This window comes from Hypanus sabinus, chromosome 6 (assembly GCF_030144855.1).
Source record: "Hypanus sabinus isolate sHypSab1 chromosome 6, sHypSab1.hap1, whole genome shotgun sequence".
Classification (NCBI taxonomy): domain Eukaryota; kingdom Metazoa; phylum Chordata; class Chondrichthyes; order Myliobatiformes; family Dasyatidae; genus Hypanus; species Hypanus sabinus.
In genome coordinates, this window is record NC_082711.1 from 128997493 (window position 1) to 129020905 (window position 23413).

The 23413-nt window shown below is 42.0% G+C and overlaps 2 protein-coding genes across 4 annotated transcripts in view; one reads left to right on the forward strand and one right to left on the reverse strand.

Annotated features, from left to right (window-relative positions):
• The window catches only part of derl2 (derlin 2), a 35549-nt gene extending 16197 nt beyond the window's left edge, over positions 1-19352 (reverse strand). For both annotated transcript variants that reach the window (XM_059972931.1, XM_059972932.1), the window contains exons 1-5: positions 19182-19352; positions 12932-12997; positions 12118-12191; positions 11877-11970; positions 10351-10546 (exon numbers count right to left, since the gene is read on the reverse strand). In XM_059972931.1, coding sequence (XP_059828914.1) covers positions 10351-10546; positions 11877-11970; positions 12118-12191; positions 12932-12997; positions 19182-19352 — 601 coding nt within the window. The remainder of the gene's footprint in view (positions 1-10350; positions 10547-11876; positions 11971-12117; positions 12192-12931; positions 12998-19181) is intronic.
• On the forward strand, positions 19311-21808 carry mis12 (MIS12 kinetochore complex component). Of its 2 annotated transcripts, none has more exons than XM_059972933.1 (2): positions 19311-19414; positions 19860-21808. In XM_059972933.1, exons 1-2 carry the CDS (start codon positions 19351-19353, stop codon positions 20501-20503), a joined length of 708 nt encoding a protein of 235 aa, XP_059828916.1. In that variant the 5' UTR covers positions 19311-19350; the 3' UTR covers positions 20504-21808. The 2 variants fall into 2 exon arrangements, with proteins under 2 accessions (XP_059828916.1, XP_059828917.1); XM_059972934.1 differs by lacking the exon at positions 19311-19414 and adding an exon at positions 19429-19714.
• Positions 21809-23413: the final 1605 nt, after the last annotated feature.

The window sequence follows — 23413 nt, forward strand, 5'->3', positions numbered from 1 at the left end:
GTAAACAAATTTACACAAAACCCGACTTTGAAGGCGCTAGAGGAGGCCACAAAGATGGACTTGGTAAATATTGCGAAAGGACTAAATCTCACAGAGGTGAAGTCGTCAATGAAAAAGTGGGAGTTGCGGAGGGCCATAAATCAGTATTATATTGAGAAGGATGTGTTTTTGGCTGAGGCATTGGAACATATCCCTGAAAAGGTACCAGCTATTGGGACGGCTCAGTTAGAGTTGGAAAAATTAAGTTTGGAACAGAAGAAAAGGGAGCATGAGCTCCAGGTACAGGAGAAAGAGAAACAGAGGGAGAATGAATTTAGGTCAAAACAGCTGGAAGCTGCTGAAAGGGAGAAGGAAAGAGCTGAAAAACAGAGGGTGTATGAGGAGAAGGAGAAACAGAGGCAGCATGAGCTGGACATGGAGAAGTTAAAGCAAGAGAGAAGGGTCCAAGGGGCAGACTGAGAGGTTTAATGTTAGTAGGGAGTTTAGGTTCGAGGAGATAGATGTTGATAGTTATTTCTAGCATTTTGAAAAGGTGGCAGTGAATCAGAAGTGGCCCAGAGATCAGTGGATGGCGTTGTTACAAAGTGTGTTAAAAGGGAAGGCACAACGGGCATATGCGGCGTTGTCTGTGGAGGAGTCTGAGAATTACGAGGAAGTAAAACAGGCCATCCTTCGGACCTGAGGCATATAGACAGAAGTTCAGAGATTTAAAGAAAGTGTGGAATCAGACGTATGCAGAGTTTGCCTATGAGAAGGGTGTGCTCTTGGATCGTTGGTGTGCGGCAGAAAGGGTGGAGGAGGATTTCGATCATTTCAGGGAGTTAATTCCGATTGAGGAATTTAAAGGTTGTATTCCGGATGATATCCGGAAGTATTTGAACGAGAAGCCAAATAAGTCTATATCAGAATTTGCCAGGTTCGCAGATGAATATGCCCTAACCCACAAGACAAAGTTTTCCTCAAATAAGAGTTACCAGAAAGACCGTAGGAACGGTAGAGAAAGCCCGCCGGCTGAGGCAGAAATTAAGCCGGGAGCTAGTGGTAAAAGTAAGGAGGAAGAAAGGCAGGCTGGCAGGAGGGTTCCTGGCTTGACCTGTTTTAATTGTAGAAAGGTTGGTCATATTGCATCTAAGTGCTTTGCTCTGAGGAAGGAGACAGGAAAAGGGAACGCAGCAGTCCCTACAGGGTGTATTGTGTTGATCAGCAAATCGACAAGAAAGCCCCAGGTAGATAACATACGAGAGGGGTGTGAGAAATTTATTTCAGAAGGGACCGTGTCTGTGAAAGAGGGAGAAACACCAGTCCCAGTGCGGATCTGGAGAGATACTGGAGCTGAGCAGTCATTGCTTCTCAGTACTAGATTTTGGTCCTGAGACGGGAGAGGTAGTCTTGAGAAGCATAGGAAAAGGGACAGAAGCTGTACCTTTGCATGGGATCATTATAAATTGTGATCTGGTAACTGGACTAGTTGAAATAGGGGTACGGTCAAAATTACCAAGAGACGGCGTGGACGTCCTTCTTGGTAATGATTTAGCAGGGGGTGAGGTGTGTTCAGCCGTGAAGCTGACGAGCAAGCCTGTGAGGGCTGAGGACACGCCCCTAGGTTCCAAGATCTATCCCACATGCGCAACCACTCGCAGCATGTCGAGAAAGGCAGCTGAGAAAGAGACCAGTTTAAATCGGTCCAGTATCGATTTGGCTGAGACGTTTTTATTGACCCTGTACCAAGAGGGGTTAGGGGATGGTAAGACAGAGAATAGGGAGGTGAAAGAGAGTAAAGGAGAGGAGGTAGACCTACCCTTAGACAAGAGGGAATGTATAGAGGCACGGAGTAAAGATGAGAAACAGATAAGGCAGTTAGAAGGTCCAGGTTTGGACATGGATGATCTGTCTGGCTTGACAGAACTGTTTGAAGAAGTTGAAAAATTTAAATGTGTTCCTGATAATGATATAAGGGCAGTCCCAGATGAAAAGGATGTCGTTACCTTGAAGGAGTCTGCTGGGTTAGCAGATGAAATTGTTTTAACCCACAGGGTTGAGTTTACTCCGGATGGGAGTTGCCCAGAGAGTAACTGGGAGGATCAGGGGAATTTAGAATTTGAAAAGGGGACAGGTATTGAAAGCCTGGAAGAGACAGATGTCCCGTGTGAGTGTGTTCAAGATGTGGATGCACATGGTACTGAACCCAGTAATGAAACTCAGGAAAAGTCTGAGGTATCTGATTTAGTTGAAAAGGAATGCAGTCCTTTTGGGTCAGATGGACTTGGTTCAGTGAAGAAAGGGTTAACCTTGGTACCAGTGGAAACTGAGAATTCTCAGTTGTTTGTGTTAGAAGGTGTGTTAAAAGTTAGTGAGGAGAAAGCTGGTGATGTGAATATTATTATTGAAGGAGAAGGGAAAAGTGCAGTTCCTAAATTGACTAAAGAAAATTTAAAGTCTGGATTGGTTTCAGAAGCAGTAACCAGGCTGAAGAAACAACGGCTTGTTAACAAGGTGCCTGTGAATCAATTACAGTTTGTTTTGGAATTTAAAAGTAAACATCTTGCAGATGTTAAACTGAAAACTAATAGAATGAAGGGTCCTGAAGATGAAACTAAGGACTTGCATAAAAATAAAGAATTGTGTGTAAGTTCAGAAGATGGGCTAAGTTTGGAAAACATTGTTGATAACATAACTCCTATGAAAGGAGAATGCGAAAGCCTATTCCACACTGGTGAGCAAGTTAAATGGAAAAGAGGCAAAGGTTGAAAAAAAAAGCCACTTTAAATAACAGGATCTGGTTTTGAGGGATTTCGACAAAGCATGTAAATAATAAAGACAACACCATGGAAGATTGACTGTGAAGTTTAAAAGTAAAATAAAGATTAGTATTTGCATAAACTTTTGTAATGTACTACAGAATAATCACACACGTATTGGTTCACATTTTGTAATATACACTTAAGCTAAGATCACAACTCTTTTGTTTTGCTGAAGAAAAGGAATAAAAATAGGTGGTTATTAAATTGGAGTCTGATGCTACAGGAATTTATTAAGGTACAAGATATTAAGATATTAAAGGAAGTGATAATGTACTCGTTGACTGCTTATCTAGATGCTAAGTTGAACATATATCTGTATTACTCTGTAGTTAAAAAAAAGAACTCTTTTGTATTTTGTTAGATTCTGTAATTCTGTAAGACTCTGTATTAGTTAATTTTCCCCTTTGGTGAAAATTCTTAGAAGGATTGGGGGTGTTACGAATGTTGAACAACTCTGATGGGCAGAAGAGTACAGAATCGCCAATGCCCCCCCACCCTTTTGGAGAATTGCAAATCGCTACTATTCCGATGCTGTTATCAAGGAAGTGAGAGAGACACAGGACTCTACCAGGACAGTTGTTATTGATAACAGCTCATGAAAACTAATGAGAGAGAGGCACAGCTAAGGTGGAATGTCTCCTCCTAACAAAAGCGGAACAGAACCATTGATTACTGCTATTGTCTTTTGGAGAAGAATTGTGTACTTGGTACTGTTCTATTCATTGAAACCCCTCAGGGGACAACCAGAGTGGGCAGGTTTGATGGGTTACATCATCCCAACCTGATTGACACCTGAGACCCTGTGAGTGGGGATAAAAGTGAGGTCTGGGGTAACACCCCTCAGACGCACCAGGAGAAACGCTAGTGAGCATCAGAACCCCCACGAGACAGGGTGGGAGACCGGAAACCGAACGAAGGGTCGGTAAATTTTAACTCACAGTGTTTTTGTAGCGAGGCCGGTGGGGGCTTGTGTGTGTGTCCACCCTTGCCTGGGTGACGAGTCCACCACGGAAGAATGGTCTAGCTAAAGTATGGAGGGTTCATACGTGAATGGCCACAACAACAACACATCGAAGGATCAAAATTGTAAAGGAAAGTTGGCAAGTCAATAGCTGTTACTGTTCTCTCTCTCCAACAATTGCAACACAGTGACCAACAACTACCGCAGCCTGCATGAACTGGACCAAACTTTATATTTCCATCTGACAATTCATTATCCCCTAGACCACAATAGAGCTGATTTCTCATTGATTATTATTATACCCACACTTTTAGGTTTAGTATTGATGACATATATTATCTGTATATTTGCATTGATATTATTTTTGTGTATTTTTACTAATAAATACTGTTGAAAACAGTATCACCAGACTCCAACGGACACTTCTATCTTTGCTGGTAAGACACCCAGTTACGGGGTTTGTAACAGTACTTTGAATCAATCTCCAGAAACTAATTGGAGCTACGCTATCTTTTAAGTGATAGACCACTACAGCACAGAAACAGGCTCTTTACCCCATCTAGTCCTTGCTGACCTTTTATTCTGGGCAATCTCATTGACCCACACCAGGACCATAATACTGCATACCCCTTCCATCCACGTACTTATCCAAACCTCTCTTAAATGTTGCGATTGACTCTGCATCCACCACTTGCACCGCATTCTGAGCAAAGAAAGTCCCCCCTTGGGTTCCCTTTAAATACATCACCTTTCAACTATAACCTGTGATCTCAAGTTCTAGTTTCACCCAACGTAGAAAAAGTCTATTTGCATTTCCAAATCTTCAAAATTTTGTATATCTCTATGAAGTCTTCCCTCATTCTCATACAATCCAGGAATAATATCCTAACCTTTTCAAACTTTCCCTACAACTCATGTCCTCAATTCCTGGCAACATCCTTACCAATTTTCTCTATATTATTTCAATCTTTTCGATACCTTTCCTGTCGATAGGTGACCAGAATTGTACTCAATATTCGAAAGTTGGCCTCACAAATGTCTTACACAACTACAATATAACACGCCAACTCCTATACTCAGTACTTTGATTTATGAACCAATATGCCAAAATCCTTTTTATGACCCCATCTACCTTTGAAACCACTTTCAAGGAACACTTGATCTGTATTCCCAGATTCTTTTGTTCTACTGTACTCCTTAGTAAGCAACCTTTCACTATGTCCTTCATTGGTTTGCCCTCTCTACGTGTAACACTTCATTCTTGTCTGCATTAGATTTCATCTCCCATTATTCAGCCCATTTTTCCAGTTGACCCAAGCTTTGACTGCACCTCAATCTTGGTGTCATCCATAAGTTTGCAGATCCAGTTTACCACATTATCAACCAAATCATTAATACAGATGACAAACAACATATTCAACACCAATCACCAACAGTAACTTGACTAAAATGCACTTGTCCCATTGCTGAACGCTTCCCTCAACCTATGGACTCACTTTCAAGAGCACTTCGTCTCATGTTCTCGATGTTTATTCCCCATTAATTTATTATTTTTCTCTCTTTTATATTTGCACAGTTTGTTGTTTTTTTGCACAAAGATTGTTTGCCTGTCAAGTAGGCTGCAGTCTTCCATTGATTCTATTCTCCAGGTGACTTCCTTGGGAAAATTCTGTTAGATTGGTTAGACATGACTACCATGCACAAACTCATGTCTATTCAAATACTTATATATCATGACCCTTAGAATAGCCTCAAAATAATTTGCCCATGAATATCATGGCCGAGAAGTCAGCTAGTGCTGTTCAGGAGCGCTTAAACTTGTCTGGCAGGGGTTTGGAAACCAGAGCACCAGCTCAGAAAGTGGATGTCAGGGCCAGTAAAAAAAAAGTAGACAAAAGCAAAGGGACAGTTACAATGGTATGGATGGTTTGAAGTGTGTGTATTTTAATGTTAGGAGTACATATTATGGGTACAGGTGATGAACAGAGCATATATTGGTCCATGGAATGATGATGTTGTGGCCATTACATAGACTTGGTTGAGAGAAGGACAGAAATGGGTGTTCAATATCCCAGGGTTTCGATGTTTTAGAAAAGAAAGAGAGAAGGGGGTGGTGAATTTGCATTACGAATCAGAGACAATATTTTAGCTGCACTCAGAGGGAGCATAATGGAGGGCTTGTCCACTGTGTCTGTACAGGCAGAACTCAAAAACAGGAAGGATGCATTCACTTTGATAGGATTCTACCACAGATGCCCCAACAGCCATTGGGACATTGAGGAAAAGATATGCAGGCTGACTGAGAAAGATATAAAAGCAATAGAAGCATAGGAAACCTACAGCACAATACAGGCCCTTCGGCCCACAATGCTGTGTTGAACATGTACTTACTTAGTAATTACCTATAGTTACCCATAGCCCTCTATTTTTCTAAGCTCCAATAGGGTTGTTGTTACAGGGAACTTCAACTTCCCTAATATAAATCGGGGCCGTCTCAATACAAGAGATATAGATGGGGCTGAGTTTGTTTGGTGCATTCAGAAAGGTCTCTTAAATCACATGTAGAATGTCCAACAAGAGGGGCTGTACTGGACCTGGTGAGTTATGAGCCTGGCCAAGTGATCAAATTGTGAACACTTATGGAACATGACCACAACTCTTAAATTTTAAAATGGCTATAGATAAGTATGGACCTTGCCGGAGAGTATTAAATTGGAGTACAGTAAATTACTCTGACACTATCAAAGATAGTGTCAAGGCTGCAGAAAAGGAGGAAGTCATGGAGGGATTGTCTACTGAGTCTCTGTGGGTGGAAGTTAGAAACAGAACGGGGTCAATAACTCTACTAGGTGTTTTTTACAGACCACCCAATAGTAACAGGGACATTGAGAAGCAGATAGGAAGACACATTCTAGAAAGATGCAATAATAATAGGGTTGTCATGGTGGGAGATTTTAATTTCCCCAATGTTGATTGGTATCTCTCTACAGGAAGGGGTTTAGATGGAGTTTGTTAGGTGTGTTCAGGAAGGTTTCCTGACACAATATGTAGATAAACCTACAAGAGGAGAGGCTATACTTGATCTGGTATTGAGAAATGAACCTGGTCAGGTGTCAGGTCTCTCAGTGGCGAAGCATTTTGGAGATAGTGATCACAATTCTATCTCCTTTACCATAGCATTGGAGAGGGATAGGAACAGACAAGTTAGGGAAGTATTTAATTGGAGTAAGGGGAAATATGAAGCTATCAGGCAGGAACCTGGAAGCATAAATTGGGAACAGATGTTCTCAGAGAAACGTATGGCAGAAATGCTACAGACGGGTCATATTCTGCATGGAGGTCGGTGACCGGTGGTGTGCCTCAGGGATCTGTTCTGGGACCTCTTCTCTTTGTGATTTTTATAGATGACCTGAATGAAGTGGAGGGATGTGTGAGTAAATTTGCTGATGACACAAAGGTTGGGGGTGTTGTGGATAGTGTGGAGGGCTGTCAGAGGTTACACCAGGACATTGATAGGATGCAAAACTGGGCTGAGACGTGGCAGATGAAGTTCAACCCAGATAAATGTGAGGTGGTTCATTTTGATAGGTCAAATATGATGGCAGAATATAGTATTAATGGTAAGACTCTTGGCAGTGTGGAGGATCAGAGGGATCTTGGGGTCTGAGTCAAAAGGACACTCAAAGTTGCTGTGCAGCTTAACTGTGTAGTTAAGAAAGCATTGGCCTTCATCAACCGTGGGATTGAGTTTAAGAGCCGAGAGTTAATGTTGCAGCTATATAGGACCCTGGTCAGACACAACTTGGAGTACTGTGCTCAGTTCTGGTCACCTCACTACAGGAAGGATGTGGAAACTATAGAAAGGGTGCTTCTCCATTCCTCTAGTACCTCATCCATGGCTAAAGACATTTTAAATATCTCTGCCAGAGCCCCTGTAATTTCTGCAATAGCCTCCCACTATCTCCAAAGGGACACCTTGTCAGGCCCTGGACACTTATTCATCCTAAATTGTCCCGAACAGCAAGCACCTTCTTTTCTGTAATCAGAATATGCTTCATGCTTCAGCTCTATAGATTTTCTGTCCACCACCTAAGTAAATACAAATGCAATTAAAAAAAATCCATTTAAGATCTCCCCCATTTCTTTTGGCTCCATGAATAGATGACCATACTGATCTTCAAGGGGATCAATTTTGTCCCATGTTATCATTTTGCTTCTTTCCTTTTGATATAGGGGTAGAAGCTCTTAGGATTCTCCTTCATGTTGACTGCCAGAACAACCTCGAGTCTTTTTTAAACCCTCCTGATTTCCTTCTCAAATGTTCACTTGCATTTCTTATACTCGAGCCTCATTTGATCCTTGCTGCCTATATTTGCTACCTGCCCCTCCTTCCTCCTCTTAACCATGGCCTCAATACCAATCAATAACAAGGTTCCCTTAAGCAGTAAGCCTTGCCTTTCATGCTAACAAGAACATACAACCCATCAGACCTCCAAATAGTAGTCAGAATGTGGGCTATAAATTACTACGGGACAAAGAAAAGGAATGTAAAAAGGGCAATGCTGTGATAATTGTGGTGGATTTCAAAATGCAGGTACATTGGGAAAATCAGTTTGGTGCTGGATTTCAAGAAAGGTAATTTGTAGAATGTCTATGAGGTGGCTGTTTAGTGCAGCTTGTTTTTGAGCCCACAAGGGGAATAGCAATTCTGGACTGGGTATTGTGTAATAAATTGGAATTGAGTAGAGTGTTTAAGGTAAAGGAACCTTTATTCTAAAGCACTCAGAATTAACCTACAACCTAATAAATTGACTGCGCTTTTTGGAATAATTCCTCAAAATATCCATGGTATTTCTGTGTCTGACCAACATGTTATTGCATTTGTTACATTGATAGCTAGGAGGGTCATTTTGTTGAAGTGGAAGGATATATCAGCTCCTGCTTTGCCACAATGGTTCTCTCAAGTGATGCTATGTCTTAGTTTGGAGAAAATTAGAAGTCGAATCTTTGAACCTTTATTTGATTTTGAGAAAAGATGGGGCTCATTTGCTCGTTATTATCATTTGAGCTAATTGATAGATCTTCTCCACAATCTAATTGTAAATTTTTTGATATATTTTTCTTTCTTGCTGGCAGTTTGATGTTTATTTTTAGAAGCTTTTTGTATGACGCATGGCTTTGGGATTTTCCCACCACTTTTTTGCTTAGTAGGGTTTTTTTTATTCATAAAATTTTCAATCTTTAAGATAATTACTTTTTTTTTAACCTTGAGGCATTGTAGATGTTGTTACTTCGATGTACTTGTGTTATTTTTGAATAATATAATAAAAATACAAAGATATAAAAAGAAAAGAAAGGAACCCTTATGAGGCAGAGATCATATGATAGAATTCACCCTGTAGTTTGAAAGGAAGAAGCTAAAGTCAGATGTAGCAGTGTTACAGTGGAATAAAAGAAATTACAGGGGCACAAGAGAGGAGCTGGCCAAAGTTAATATTTTTAAATTAACTTACAAGATGGGGGTATTGCCATCTAAGCCAGCATTTATTGTTCATCCCTGGATGCCTTTGAGAAAATGGTAATGAGCTGCCTTCTTGAACTGCTGCAGTCCCTGAAGTGCAGGTACACCTACTGCTGTTAGAGAGAGAATTCTATGATCCTGACTCAGCAACAATGAGAAACATCGACATGTTTTCAAATCAGGTTAGTGAGTGACTTGGGGGGGGGGGGGGGGTCGGAATTTCCAAGTGGTATTATTCCCAGGTATCTGCTGTTTCTGTCCTTCTAGATGGTAGTGGTGGTAGTGGTGATGAGTCTGGAAGGTGCCTCCTTAGGAACATTGGTGTGTAGATGCAGTGCATCTTGTAGATAGTACACACTGATGCAACTGTTTGTCGATGGTGGAGGGACTGGATGCTTGTGGAAGGTGGACCAATCAAGTGGGCTGCCTTGTACTGAATGGTGTCAAGCTTCTTGAGTGTTGATGGAAGGGGACACTAGCAGGGACGACAGCAAAACAGCAATGGCTAGTGTTTCTGGGGGCAATTTGGAAGGCGCTGGAAATATATATTCCAAAGATGAATAAGTATTCTACAGGGAGGATGAGGCAATTGTGGCTGACAAGTCAGACAGCATAAAAACAAAAGAGAGTGCATATTGCAAAAATTAGAGGATTGGGAAGCTTTTAAATCCAACAGAGGAAAACTAAAAAAAGCCATAAAGAAAGATGAAATATCAAGGTAAGCTAGCCAATATTACAAATGAAGACTGGAAAAAAAAAGATTTTTTAGATATAAAGAGTAAAAGAGAGACGAGAGTGGATATTGGACTGCTAGAGAGGTAGTAATGGGGGTAAAAAAATGGTAGACAAACCTAATAATTATATTGGGTCAGTCCACACAAAAATGATAAAAGCTTCAAATAAAATCACAGGCCATATTTTGATTAAAGAAAACATTTGAGTTAAATGAGGCATGAGTTTCCCTCCAGTACCCTCCCCAAATGACAAAAGAAAATGAGATACCAAGCCTAGACAGACATTGGAATTGAAAGCTCTGACATTGGCAAATTGTGATATTGTTTTCTTACCTAGCAAATCCACTATGATTGCATTGCCAAGTAATAATGAGAATCCCATTAGTACCCAAGGCAGGAACGGAGCCTGAAAATTAAGGAGTCCAAAAAAGTTCATCCTGACATAAGGATTCCTTCTGCTCCAAATGTACACTAACATAATGGTGAAAGCTTGTCCCAGGAACACCAGATTGACAAACGAGCCAAAAACCTGGTACAAAATTAAGGACAGTAATGTTTTCAATGAGAGTAGCAGAATCTAGTAAGGGAAATGGGGAGAGGAGAAAGGATAAAACAATTAGCATCGCACTTGATAGTTCATATGGTTTTTCCAATTTGCCTGCTAACCGAAATCTCGTCTAACAAGAACAGAGACGTAAGAGACAGAACATAGAACAATACAGCACAGTACAGGCCCTTTGGTCCACAATGCTGTGCTGACCCTGCAGATGGTAGATACTGGAACCTGGAGCAAAAACTCAATGGGTCAAATAGCATTTGGGGAGGCAAAAGGATGATAGGCCTTTCAAATCATGACCCTGCATTAGGACTGAGAGTGTAGAAAGAAGATAGCTAGTATAAAGAAGTGAGAGGGAGGGGTGAAGTGGGGCAGGTAAGTGACTGGTGGAATCAGTTACAGAATGATGGGCAGATAAACTGATTTATTATCACATGTACTGAGATATAGTGAAAAACTTACCTTTCATGCAGATCAGTTTATTACAACAGTGCAGTGAGGTAGTACAAGGTCAAATAACAGTGTGCAGAATGAAGTATTACAGTTACAAAAAAGTGCAGTGCAGAGACAAGGTCATAAAGAAGAAGATTGTAAGGGCAAAAGTCCATCTTATCATACTAGGGAACCGTTCATCAGTCTTATAACAACAGGACAGAAGCTGTCCTTGAGCCTGGTGGTACTTGCTTTGAGGCTTTTGTGTTTTCTGCCAAATGGAAATGGGGGAGGGTGCAGAAGAGAGTATGGCTAGGGTGGGAAAAGTCTTTGATTTTGCTGGCTGTTTCACCAGGAGAGGAAGTGGGGGAGTTCACAGATAGAAGCTGGTGGGAACCTAGTGGCTTCTGTCTTTAAAGTCCCCTCTCCCCCTTCTGACTCAATCCGCCCGTCACTCCCTCCTTATCGTCCACCAGGCTGTCCTACCCCTCCCTTTCACCTCTTTATAGTGACTATGTTCCTTCCACATTTTTGATCCTGATGCAGGTCTCAACCCTAAATGTTTTGTATTGTTAATCTAACAATAGTAATAACAAAAAAATTTTATTTACAGAGCACTTTTCATACAGATGATGTCGTTCAAATAAAAATAAACATGAAAATAAAAGACGAAAAGCAAGGTTAAATAAACAGGTTCTGACCTGACGGTTAAAAGTGTCGACTGAGTCTGTATCCTTTATAGTTTTAGTTATTGAAGTCCACAGTTCAAAAAAAGTTACTTTCAGTTAGATAATTTACTAATCTTTAAAGAAATTTTGTATTCTATTCACTTTTACAATTTTGTAGAAAAAGGCCATTAAACAAAGGATACGGTCATCAAAAATCCACCAAAAAGAAACATAAAGACAAAATCTGCAGTGCGGCCCCTGAATGATCCTTCCTCTAGCATGCGACAATACCGGTATCTGCAGTTACAACTGTTAAGGGAATGCATCAAAATAAAAGAATGGCAAGCAGAAATGGGCGTGTCACTGGTTAAACAGAACAGCAATAAAGCAGTTTTTTAAATTCAAATTTCTAATTGTCTATCCATACAACTGTTAAAAGGATACAGAAAGATCATATTAAACAAAAAATTAAATCCCACTGTACCAAAAAACAGGAAATTTGTAATTAATCGCCAAACCTACAAAAACAAGCACAGGTTAACATTACAGAAAATCACAAAATCAAGCAAGTTTTATGAAGGCGAAATTGACAATTCAACTACAATTCCTAAAGGGTGTAACAAACAAGATAGATAATGTGGAACAAGTAGAATGTCGTGTATTTAGATTTGCAGAAAGCCTCAACAAGTTGTCATATCAAAAGTTTACAGCACAAGGGTAAATGGAGTTGGGCTAATATAATAGCATAGATAGATGGATGGAACGTTGTTTAACAAATAACAGAAAGTCAAGGTATACATCATTTTCAGTTTAGCATTCAATAACTAGTGGATGCTTAACCATGTATACTAAAGATCTGGATGGAAAGGATGAGTGGACTCCAGCCAAAATTGCCAATGATGTGAAAATAGATGGATTTGCGAGGAAATACAAATGGTCTGCAAAAGGTTGAAGGTCAGTCAGCAAATGGAGGTTTGATACTGAGACTTCAGATGATGGAAGATAAAAATTAGCCTCAATGTAGTAACTTTAATACTTATTACATATTTTGACATTGGGGAAGAGATTCAGAAATCGCTTTATTTTAAGACATAATCAGAACCAATGAAAGCAGCTACTTCAGTCAGAATGGGGATTTTACATGTGCAGTATTACACTAATTTGCATACAATAGGAAAGGCTTTGCTGCACTGGAAATCAGAACAATGAGCACATATACTGAGTCAAAACACATTAGAGATAGAAACATAACACTTACTTGATAATGTTTGAATATTAACTCTGGATTGAGGTACAGCTGAAATGGTGTGATTATTTCTAATTGCTGAAAAATGAATTACATGATTTTCATCAACAAAAATGTAAGCACATACAAAAGAGCTTTCTTCCAAAATACTTGCACACAACAGCTATTTTAAACCACCCCAGACAATGAATCGCTTTTCAATTGCAGTCAGTTGCGATACATGAAAATCAAAGAATCTGTTTATAAGGTTCGACAAACATGAAAACAATGAACTTAATAAAGTCTTGGAGAGCAGTCAACAGCAAAGTGGGGAAGCAAGGGAAGTTAGAGCAAAGTGTAGCAATATAGTCCTCATCCACCGTTGACAGACAGAACAGACGAGTATTCTCTACAAGTGCCAACAAAAGTCAGGCAGGATAACTCTAAAGTATTTTTTAGGGCAACAGTAACGACCAGAAGTTTTAATCCGTACACCGAATTACACAGGTTAAACTCTGCAGCTAGTTAAGCTTGGGAACATAGTAGAAATAGGCTTAGAGAAGGGACAGGGGACAAAAGGGAACAAAGATTCAAATTTAGATTTACTTATCACATGTACATGGAAGCATAGAGAAATGCATCATTTGCATTAACATCCCAACACACTTGAGGATGTGTTCAAGAGCCGCCACATAGCATGCCCACAAAGAGTTACACTGATACCTTTTTATCTAGGAAAAGATCGAAGGAGAGCAAGCAGACAAAACACTGGCATAGACTGGTGGGGCTGAATGTCAGCTCATGCACACTATATCCTGCGGGGGATTTTGAGACTTGCATCTCATAAAACAATGTTGCAATGTGAATAACGTAGATCTAGCTCAAAGGAAAATTGGGAGTCTGATGTTCTTTGTTAAAAGATATACAGGAAAAACATGGTTGATTACTGATTGAGTGGCTATTATATAATATAGAAGAAGGTGGAATCCAAAAATATAATGTTTGGACCAATTAACAACAGGGGAGCTGTTATACTGTAAACTGATAGAAAAGATGCAAGGGCCAGAGCAGTGATGGTGTCCATTATCCTAATGCAGACTGGGACAGCACAAACACAAGGCCATAAAGGGGAATGAATTCACGAAACATGAACAACAGAAATTCCTAGTTGAGTGCTTTCCATCTGAATCAAAAATGAAGCAATGCTGCAAAACTAAAACACTCCAAACTGGCAGAGAATTAGAAAATACTGTACGCCCTCAGCATCTGAGGGGAGTGAAAGAGTCAATGTACCAGATTGCCAGCCTTTCACTGGAAATGGAACAGAGTGCTATTTCTCATTAGGGGGAAGAACAAGGATCAAGTGAGATGTTTCAGTGGCTGAGAACTGTGAGTATCTTTGTGCACTGTGTGAGGTCACCCACTTTTGCCTCACACTTCTGTATGGTTGTTACCAGCTTCATTTGCTGCTTCTCTTCTGGTTCGTATGCTTGTTTAGCTTCTCCTCAATCTATTTATACCACATTCCCATAGACAAAAGCTAAACTGACTGATGCTAGTTGTGGCCACATGTCACCAACATCAAGAGATCATTGCTTTCTCGAAGTGAGAGAGGTTTACTGCAGCAATACACGCAAAATGCTGGAGAAACTCAGCAAGTCAAGCAGCATCTATGGATGGGAAAAAACATTGACGTCTCGAGCCGAGACCCTTCATCACAACTGGAAAGGAAGGGGGAAAAAGTCAAATGATGACACAAAGTTTGGGAGTGTTGTGGATAGTGTGGAGGGCAGTCAGAGCTTACAGTGGGACATTGATAGGATGCAAAACTGGGCTGAGAAGTGGCAGATGGAGTTCAACCCATGTAAGTGTGAAATAGTTCATTCTGGTAGGTCAAATACGATGGCAGAATATAGTATTAATGGTAAGACTCTTAGTAGTGTGGAGGATTAGAGGGATCTTGGGGTCTGAGTCCAAAGGACACTCAAAACTTCTGCGCAGGTTGACTGTGTGGTTAAGATCTATTTCCTTCTCAAGCCCAATCTCTTGCCTTCTCCCCATATCCCTTCATGTCCTGACTACTCAAGAACCTATCAACCTCCATTTAAAAATATCCAATGACTTCATCTCCACAGCCATCTTTAGCAAAGAATTCCACAGATTCACCACCCTCTGACTAAAGAAATTCCCCCTATTCTCTGTTCTAAAGGGAGGTCCCTGTATTTTTAACCTGTGTCCTCTGGTCCTAGACCCTCCCATGTAGGAAACAGCCTTTCTACCACCATTCTACCTAAGTCTTTCAATATTCGATAGTTTCAAAGAGATATCTCCTCCATCCACCCCACCCCATCTTTTGAACTCCAGCCAGTACCCAGAGGAACCAAATCCTCCTTCAGTTAACCTTTTCACATCTGGCATCATTCTTGTGAACCTTCTCTGGCCACTCTCCAATCCTGTCTTAGATTGGAGGGACCCATGTATGGTCTGATCAATGCCTTATGAAGCCTCAGAATTACATCCTTGACTTTATATTCCAGTTCTCTCAAATTGTGTTTGTCTTCCTTACTGATTCGACCTGCAAGTTAACCTTTAGGAAATCCTGTACAAACACTCTCCAAGTTCCTTTGTACCTCTGGTTTCTGAGTTTTCTCCTCAGTTGAACACCGTTACTCTTACAGCAAAGTGCATGACTATACAATTCCCTACACGACAATCCACCTGCCATTTCTTTACCCAGTCTCCCAATCTGTTGAAGTCCTCCTGCAGACTCCTTGCTGCCTCAACACTACCAGCCCTTCTACCTACTTTTGCATCCTCAGCCAACTTGGCCATAAAGTCATCAGTTCGATCATCCAATTCATTAATATATAGCCGAAAAGAAGCTGTCCCAACATCAACCCCTGCAGAAGACCAGGTTTGGTGATCACCACAGAGTCTCAGGCACCCTTACAGCTGCTAACATGGGATTGGATGAAACAACAAGAAACTTTAGATGGGAAAGGTATCAATTGACTAATTTCAGGATGATTAACAAAGGAGCCACAAAATATGATTATGAAGCATAATTAAACATGGGACATTAATGAAACAACCCAGTGGAAATAGACATATTCCCATCCAGGCAAAGTAATGTTTCTGAATCTTTGAAGACAAATTAAAAGGAGATTTGAAAAGGTGAAATATAACATGTGTAAGACTAACATTGCAACAAGAAACTAAGAGATACAACACGAACAGGCCCTTTGAGCTGCACTGCCCAGCAACCCCCGGATTTAAGCCGAGCTAATCACAGGACAATTTACAATGACCAAGTAACTTACTAACCAGTAGGTCGTTGGATTGTGGGAGGAAAACCCTTGCAGTCTTAGTTGCACCTCAGTAGGGCCAATGCAAGCTGCCAATACACTGCTAAGGGCAGAGCAGAGAGATTTTTGGATCCAAGTTCATAGCTCCTTGAAAGTTTCCACACAGCTGGTTAGGAAGGCTTTTGGAATGCTTGCTTTTATTAGTTGAGGTATTGTGTTCAAAAGTCAGGAAGTTATAGTGCAACTCTGGTCAGGCCACATCTGGAGTTTTGCAGTCCTGTTCACCCAGACTGGGAAGATGCTGAAGCTTTGGAAGGGGTGCAGAAGGTTACTACAATGCTGCCTGGTTTAGGGGGCATGTGCAATCATCAGTGGCTAGAAAAACTTCAGTTTTTTTCTCTGGAGTGCCAGAGGCTGACAGGACAAGATTATGGAAGGCATTGATAGAGTGGACAGAGAGCATCTGATTATCAGGGTTGAAATGTCTAATGCATTGAAAGTGAGAGGGGGTAGGTTTAAGGGAGATGTGAGTGTTAAGTTTTTTTTACTCAGAGTCATGGATGCCTGGGGTGTGCTGCCTGGTATGGTGGTAGAGACGTTTGGATAGGCAGATGGATGTAAGGAAGATGGAGGGATATGTACACTATGTAGGTGGGAGGGATTAGTAAGGGGTGGAGCGCAGGAGACAATGGCACCTAATGACAACTCCTTTGCTTGCATCTTTGGAAACAGTTTTGATTTTTCCCTTTCAGGGTTCTTTTGAAGACCCTGACCTGGGGTTACATGCTGACTTTGGTTCTTTGTGGGAAGGGGACTTGCACTCAGGGTCCCACAACTGGCCATTATACCAAGGACGCGGCCTAGCCGGCTGCGGAGTTTCAGGATTTCATGGCTTTGGAGGCGGGCGGACTCGAGGTCAGTACCTCTGTAGGAAATCAGTGTGTTGTAGGAGACGGAAGATCGAAAGCAGTGAGCTGGGTGTGTGCCCAGAGACCCGAGATCTTTGGGCAGAGAGCTCGGAAAAAGCGATGCAATGGACTTTTAACATCGTAAACCAGTGAGTTGTTTGTTATGTTTCCCCTCTCGCTGGGAAACAGGGACGTCTCTTTTTCTCCTATTAGGGAGACAGAGGGCCTGTGGTATGTCGAATTACTGGGTGAACGAGTAGTCTTTGGGGTACTGCAAATCTGTGTCTTTACTGATGCTTTGCCACAAGTTTGACTGCTTGGTGGGGGGTGCCAATGCTTTTTTTGCTTGTTGGGGGGAGGGGGGATTGTTGCTTTATTGCTGCTTACACATGGGAGAGGGAAGCTGGGGGGACTTTGGGGTTCTAACATTTAATTTACATTCATTCTTTGGGGCGTTTCTGTTTTCGTGGATGGTTGTGAAGAAAAAGTATTTCATGATGTATATTGTATACATTTTTCTGACATTAAATGCAGAAATCTTATTTGGGTGTTTTTGATTTGCTTTCTAGCTGGTTCGCCACAACATTGCGGGCCAAATGGCCCGTGGCAGAGCTGCACTGTGTTACTGTAGAAACTCCTTATAGGCAGCAGCAGGAATTAGGGTTGCTGTACTGTGAAGTGTTGTGCTAACCACTAGGCTACTGTGTCATCATAAATACAGGGAGACCAAGTAGGAGGTTGAAAGAGAGAAAAATAGCAGAGTTAACTTAAAAACACACAAAAAGCTTTTTACAAAGCATTTACAGTAAAAGGGTAGCATGCCTGACATTAGACCAGAACTAGAGAATATCTTCAGCTTTGTCAGAAGAGACTATCAGGTGAACGGAAAGAAAGATTCAAAGACGTGCCAAAAATCTCTTTGCAAAATGTGCAACATTTGCACTGACTCCTGGAACATCGAGCCCATGACCGTACAAAGCGGAGAAGGCAGTCACGCTTCAACAATAGGTCTAATCACTGCACAAATGGTAGAAGGAGAACATCATGTCTCATACATCTTGTAATTTCAGAGGTACTGTTTCTAATTAAAACGTTTATTATACATGATCTGCAGAAGTACCTAAGAGAGCAGTGTTGCTGATGTTGTTTGTCTGCACTTTCAGAAGTGCTTTGATAAAACACCACACATACCCATAATCCATTGATTAATCACTGCTTTTCTTTTCCATCAGAAGAACTACATTGCAAATCTAGCTGGAGAACCTCAACCCAAAATGTCGACTGCCATCTTCCTCCACAGATGCTGCCTGAGTTCATCTCGCATTTTCTTTATTGAACTACACTGTACCATAATCGATTCCAATAATCTACCAACCATTAACAGATTTGTAATTGCTGAATTATCTGCTAATTCCTTTCAAAGCAATGGGAAAATCCAGCCAGCAAAGACTGAAAAGGAACCTTTACGAATTCCATCACAGTAAATGAAAAAAATAAATGAAATAAGGGCAGAAAGTACTAAACTCAGTAAGCAAAGCTAATGTGCAAAAAGAAATGGTTAATGTTTCAGGTTGAAAATCCTTCGTTCTCTCCAATGATGTCGGCAGCTGTTCAACCTTTGCACCTGATGACACTTTCTGCACCGCACGGCTGTCCAACACACTGAAACATTTTCGAATCCTCGCAGCTCCGTTTCCAGATCCCCCGCGCCCCAAACCCCGTGCCTCGACTCCGAAGAACAGGACACAGTACTGGACTCCGGCCTCGTTAACAAACACGTCAGCTTTCCATCGAGCCGGAAGCCAGTGTAGCCACGTTACCCAGATCAACAAACTAACTGCCGGAGCAACCCAGTCGGTCGAGTAGCATCTGTGGGTCGGAAGAAATTGTCGATGTTTCGGGTCAAAACTCTGCATCACCCCAACGAACAATCCCCTCCTCACCCCACAGACGCTGCTCGATCGCTTGTTGCTGAAGACTCCCGTGTCTCCGAGTTACCCGGATCCCCGGTCAGGACTCTAAACCTCCGGCCCAGCCTCCGCTATACCCTCTCCTGCCCCCCGATCCTACCACAGCGGCAGTGGTGAGCACACAGGCCGTGGTATACGCCCGGGTCACTAGCGGGATCTGCAGGTACTCCTGCTGCAGGCTCTGGTACGCCATCTTCGTACTTCCGGCCAGTGCCGCCGACGTCACTTCCGCACACGGACCCTCGCCGGGCACCCCCCGCCAGGTGCGCATGTGTGGAGTTTCGGCGGGAGCGCGGAGTCGGCCAAAGCCCGAGTGGAAACGCTCCGTGGAGGGTGAGGAGTGAAGCGGGGGTCGGAGGTGGGAAAGGCCGTGGCCTGGGAAGAGAGAGATTCTGCAGATCCCGATGCTGAAAATCCACGCCGCCAGAACCTGCCCACTTTCCCTTTATTGCATCGTCCCACCATGTCCTCCGCACCTATAACCATCCATTGTTCACTCACTCACTCACTCACCCACCCTTTCTATTCTGCCTTTTGCCTTCTTCCTTTCTAGCCATGATGAAGGGTCTTGGCCTGAAGTGTTAACTGTTCATTTCCCTCCCTGGATGCGTTTTGTGTCTGCTGATGAAGACGGTGAGAGGGAGGGCTGGTTTCTATGTTGTCAGCTCCATTGCTTCCGTGCCGTTTAGATGTTTTTGATTTATGTGTTGTTGAGGACTATTTGTTCTGAGGACATCTGTACATTTTTATTTTTTAATTTTTCTTAATTATTTTCTAGATTTTAAAATGGCAGATAGGCTGATGACATACGAAACCCAGTTCTTTGGGTTTTCTCCTCAGACTTGTGTTCTCCGAATTCACAGTGGAATCCAGGATTCTCTCCTTGATGTGATGCTTGTTGTGGAACGAGTAATCCTTAAGAAACTGAAGGAGCACCCAGACAACAGTATCACACCATCTCAACTCCGTGCCTGTACAGAGAGTTTTCTCCAGTTGATGAAAGATCGTTTGGATGCAGTCTTTGAAAAGGTTGAACAAGGAATTTTACAGCATATTTTTTGTATTCCTGAAAATATTCTGCTTCGTGAAGACAATGTTCAAGAGCAGCACTTATACACACAGGAACAGTACCAGGAACTTTTGATGGAAATCTCTCGGCTTCAACAATGTTATAAATGTGAAATAACAGCCAAGCATGCCTTTCTTAGTGAATTGGAAGAGCAAAAGATGGCTGAGCTGAAATTGGAGCAGAGGATTCACTGGTTGAACAGCTTGGATCATATGTGGAAGGATAATGGAATTAACAGAATTCCAGAGAGCCTGGCCTTTGTTACAGAGTTGGCCCTCAACATCCCAGCAGTGCTTGCAAAAATTGAAGAGCAATACAAGGATGAATTAAGACAGAAGAGAGTGCATGAATAACAAGCAATTGGATGCAACACAAAATGTAATTGAGGTCAGATCAGGTGGCAGAGTGAGGCAATCTGTCATCTTCTGGATGCTGTAAATTAAAGGGCTGTGAACTTTACCGCAAAATAGACCATTCTCATTCTTGTCTAAGACACAATACAGACATAAAATTACTTAAAAGCAGTTTAGCAAGTAGGAAAAGTGATATACAAAGTGTTCTGAGATCCTGCACGTATTGAACAGTATGAATTCTTTTGAAAATGTTAAGAAACTAGTTATGTAGTACAAAACTCAATAAAGCTTGCTTTCTGTGGTAAATTTATTAAGTAATTCACCTCAGGCTGTCTACCCATGTGTTATAGCACGAGAACAGGCCCTTTGGCCAAACCACAGCATTCTCCCTACTTGTGTTAGGCCCGAACCCTTCAAGTGTATTGCAAGTGTACCTGCCTCAACCACTTCCTCTAACAGCTCCTCCCAGCACTACTCCGGGTGTAAAGAAGTTCCCTCCTAGATCTCTTAAATCCCTCCCATCTTAAGTCTGCCCTCTGGTTTTGGACACCCCAGCCGTGGGGAAAAGACGGTGATGGTCTACCATATCTCTACTCATGATTTTCCAAACTTCTGTGAGATCATCTCTCATGCTGCAAGGATCCAGCCTGAGCAACCTCTTCCTATAACTTAGGCATCAATCTCGTGTAAATATCTTGCATTCTCTCCAGCCTGAGGCTGGAGAGAGGTCTCTCTTATGACAAGGAGACAAAAACCGTACACAATTCTCCCAAGTACAACCTCACCAAAGACTTAACCATCTGCAATATAATGTCCCTACTCCTAAACTCAAAGCTGTGACTGATGAAAGCCAGCATGCAGCTCATGATGTGATTTACCAATATATAATCACCCTTCAGACTCTTTTACTTTGGGGGAAATAGTGGCAGCTGATCCCTCTGTTCCTGGTAACATCCTCATGAATCTAGTCTGGACCCTTTCCTATGGAAGGGAAATTGAACAAATAACAGAATACACAGTAGTTGGGAGGACATTGGTGATATGGTGGAAGAGACTAGAGTTGATCTGATTCTAAAGGCAGCAGGATGACAAGATTTTCAATAGTCGAGGTAATGTGATTTCCTCCTCAGGTCAAACAATTCTGATTCAATCCCACTTGGGCAGTGTGCAGTTTGCAGACCAAGTTTATTGGGCACTCTAGTTTACTGCACGTTCCAATGATGTGTTGAAAGGCTACTGTAAACTGCCCTGATGTAGCTAAGTGATAGAGGGAGCAATGGAGTGTTAATAGCATGAGAAATGAAAGACGTGGGAGTGGGGAAGCTCATTGCTTTACTGCTGCTTTTGCATGGGAGGGGGAGTGGGGGGTGCTTTTGGGTTCTAATGTTTTTACTGTCACTCAGTCTTTGGATATCTCTTTTTGTGGATTTCTGTCAAAAATAAGAATTTCAGGATATAGAATGCATTCTGATACTAAATGGAACTATTGATGGAGAAATAGGTCTTCAGAGTTGCCAGAAAGTTGATGGGCCAAATGGCCTCTTCCTAGCTTGCAAAAAGAAAAGCATGAGTAGAATAGAACAGCTGAGGAATTATGCTGGAAAAGCTTATTTACTACATACGGATCTGATCACAACAGGGGAAATGTGATAAGATTGAAGAGTGCAGAGATTTAGGATGTTACCAAGATTGTAAAATTGTAGCAGAAGGGGTGGATCCACCTTATTGTCGTGTGTGCAAGTATGAAACTCACAGCAGCTTCAAAGGCACAGTGGGTAGACCTGGGTTTTATGTGAAAAAAGGATGTCTGAATAGTAAATGTACAATTAGAAAGGGCAGAATGGGACCATATTTACCTTCCCTATGCAGAAGTCAAAAACAATAAAGCACAGATTTAAGGATAGTAGAAACAATTTTTTTCAACAGAAGCCAGTGTCTGGTGAAGGTCTGCAACTCACTGACTGACAGGGTGATAGATGCAGAAACCCTCACTACCACTAAAAATTAACCTGGATATGTACTTGGTGTGTGACTGGTTGGAGCACAAACCAAGAACTTTTTAATTAGAAGGGGCACGTTAGACCAAGGAACAAATGCAGGCACGTGGACGCCAGTGAGTTAGACCGATGAGATTATAAAAAACAATATTTTTTTCTTTGGCGGTTTGATCGAGACTCCCAGCCTCCTGGACAGCCACATCTGTGCCAGGTGCATCAAGCTGCAGCTTGTTAGGGAACTGGAGATGCAGCTTGATGACTATTGACTGGTCAGGGAAAGTGAGGAGGTGATAGACGGGAGCTATAGGCAAGTAGTCACACCGGGGCTTTGGGAGACAGATAAGTGATATACATATAACATCCAGGAGAGGGAAGGGCAAGAATCAGATACTAGAGTGTACCCTGGCTGTCACTCCTAACAATAAATACCCCTGTTTGAGTACTGTTGGGGGAGATGACCTACCTGGGGGAAGCAACTGTGGACGTGCCTTTGGCACAGAGTGATCCTGCAGCTCAGAAGGGGAGGGAAAGGAAGAGGATGGCAGCCATGATAGGGGACTCTATAGTTATGGGGTCAGACAGCCGATTCTGTGGACACAGCAAGGAAATACATATAGTAGTTTGGCTCCCAGGTGCCAGGGTCCGGGATGTTTCTGATCATGTCCATGATATCCTGAAGTGGGAAGGTGAACAGGTCGTGGTACATATTGCTATCAACAACATAGGCAGGAAAGGGGAGGAGGTCCTGAAAACAGACTACAGGGAGTTAGGAAGGAAGTTGAGAAGCAGGATCTCAAAGGTTGTAATCTCGGGATTACAGTACTACCTATGCCACGCGACAGTATAGGAATGAGGTGGAGGGTAATGTGTGGCTGAAGGATTGGAACAGCGGGCAGGGATTCAGATTTCTGGA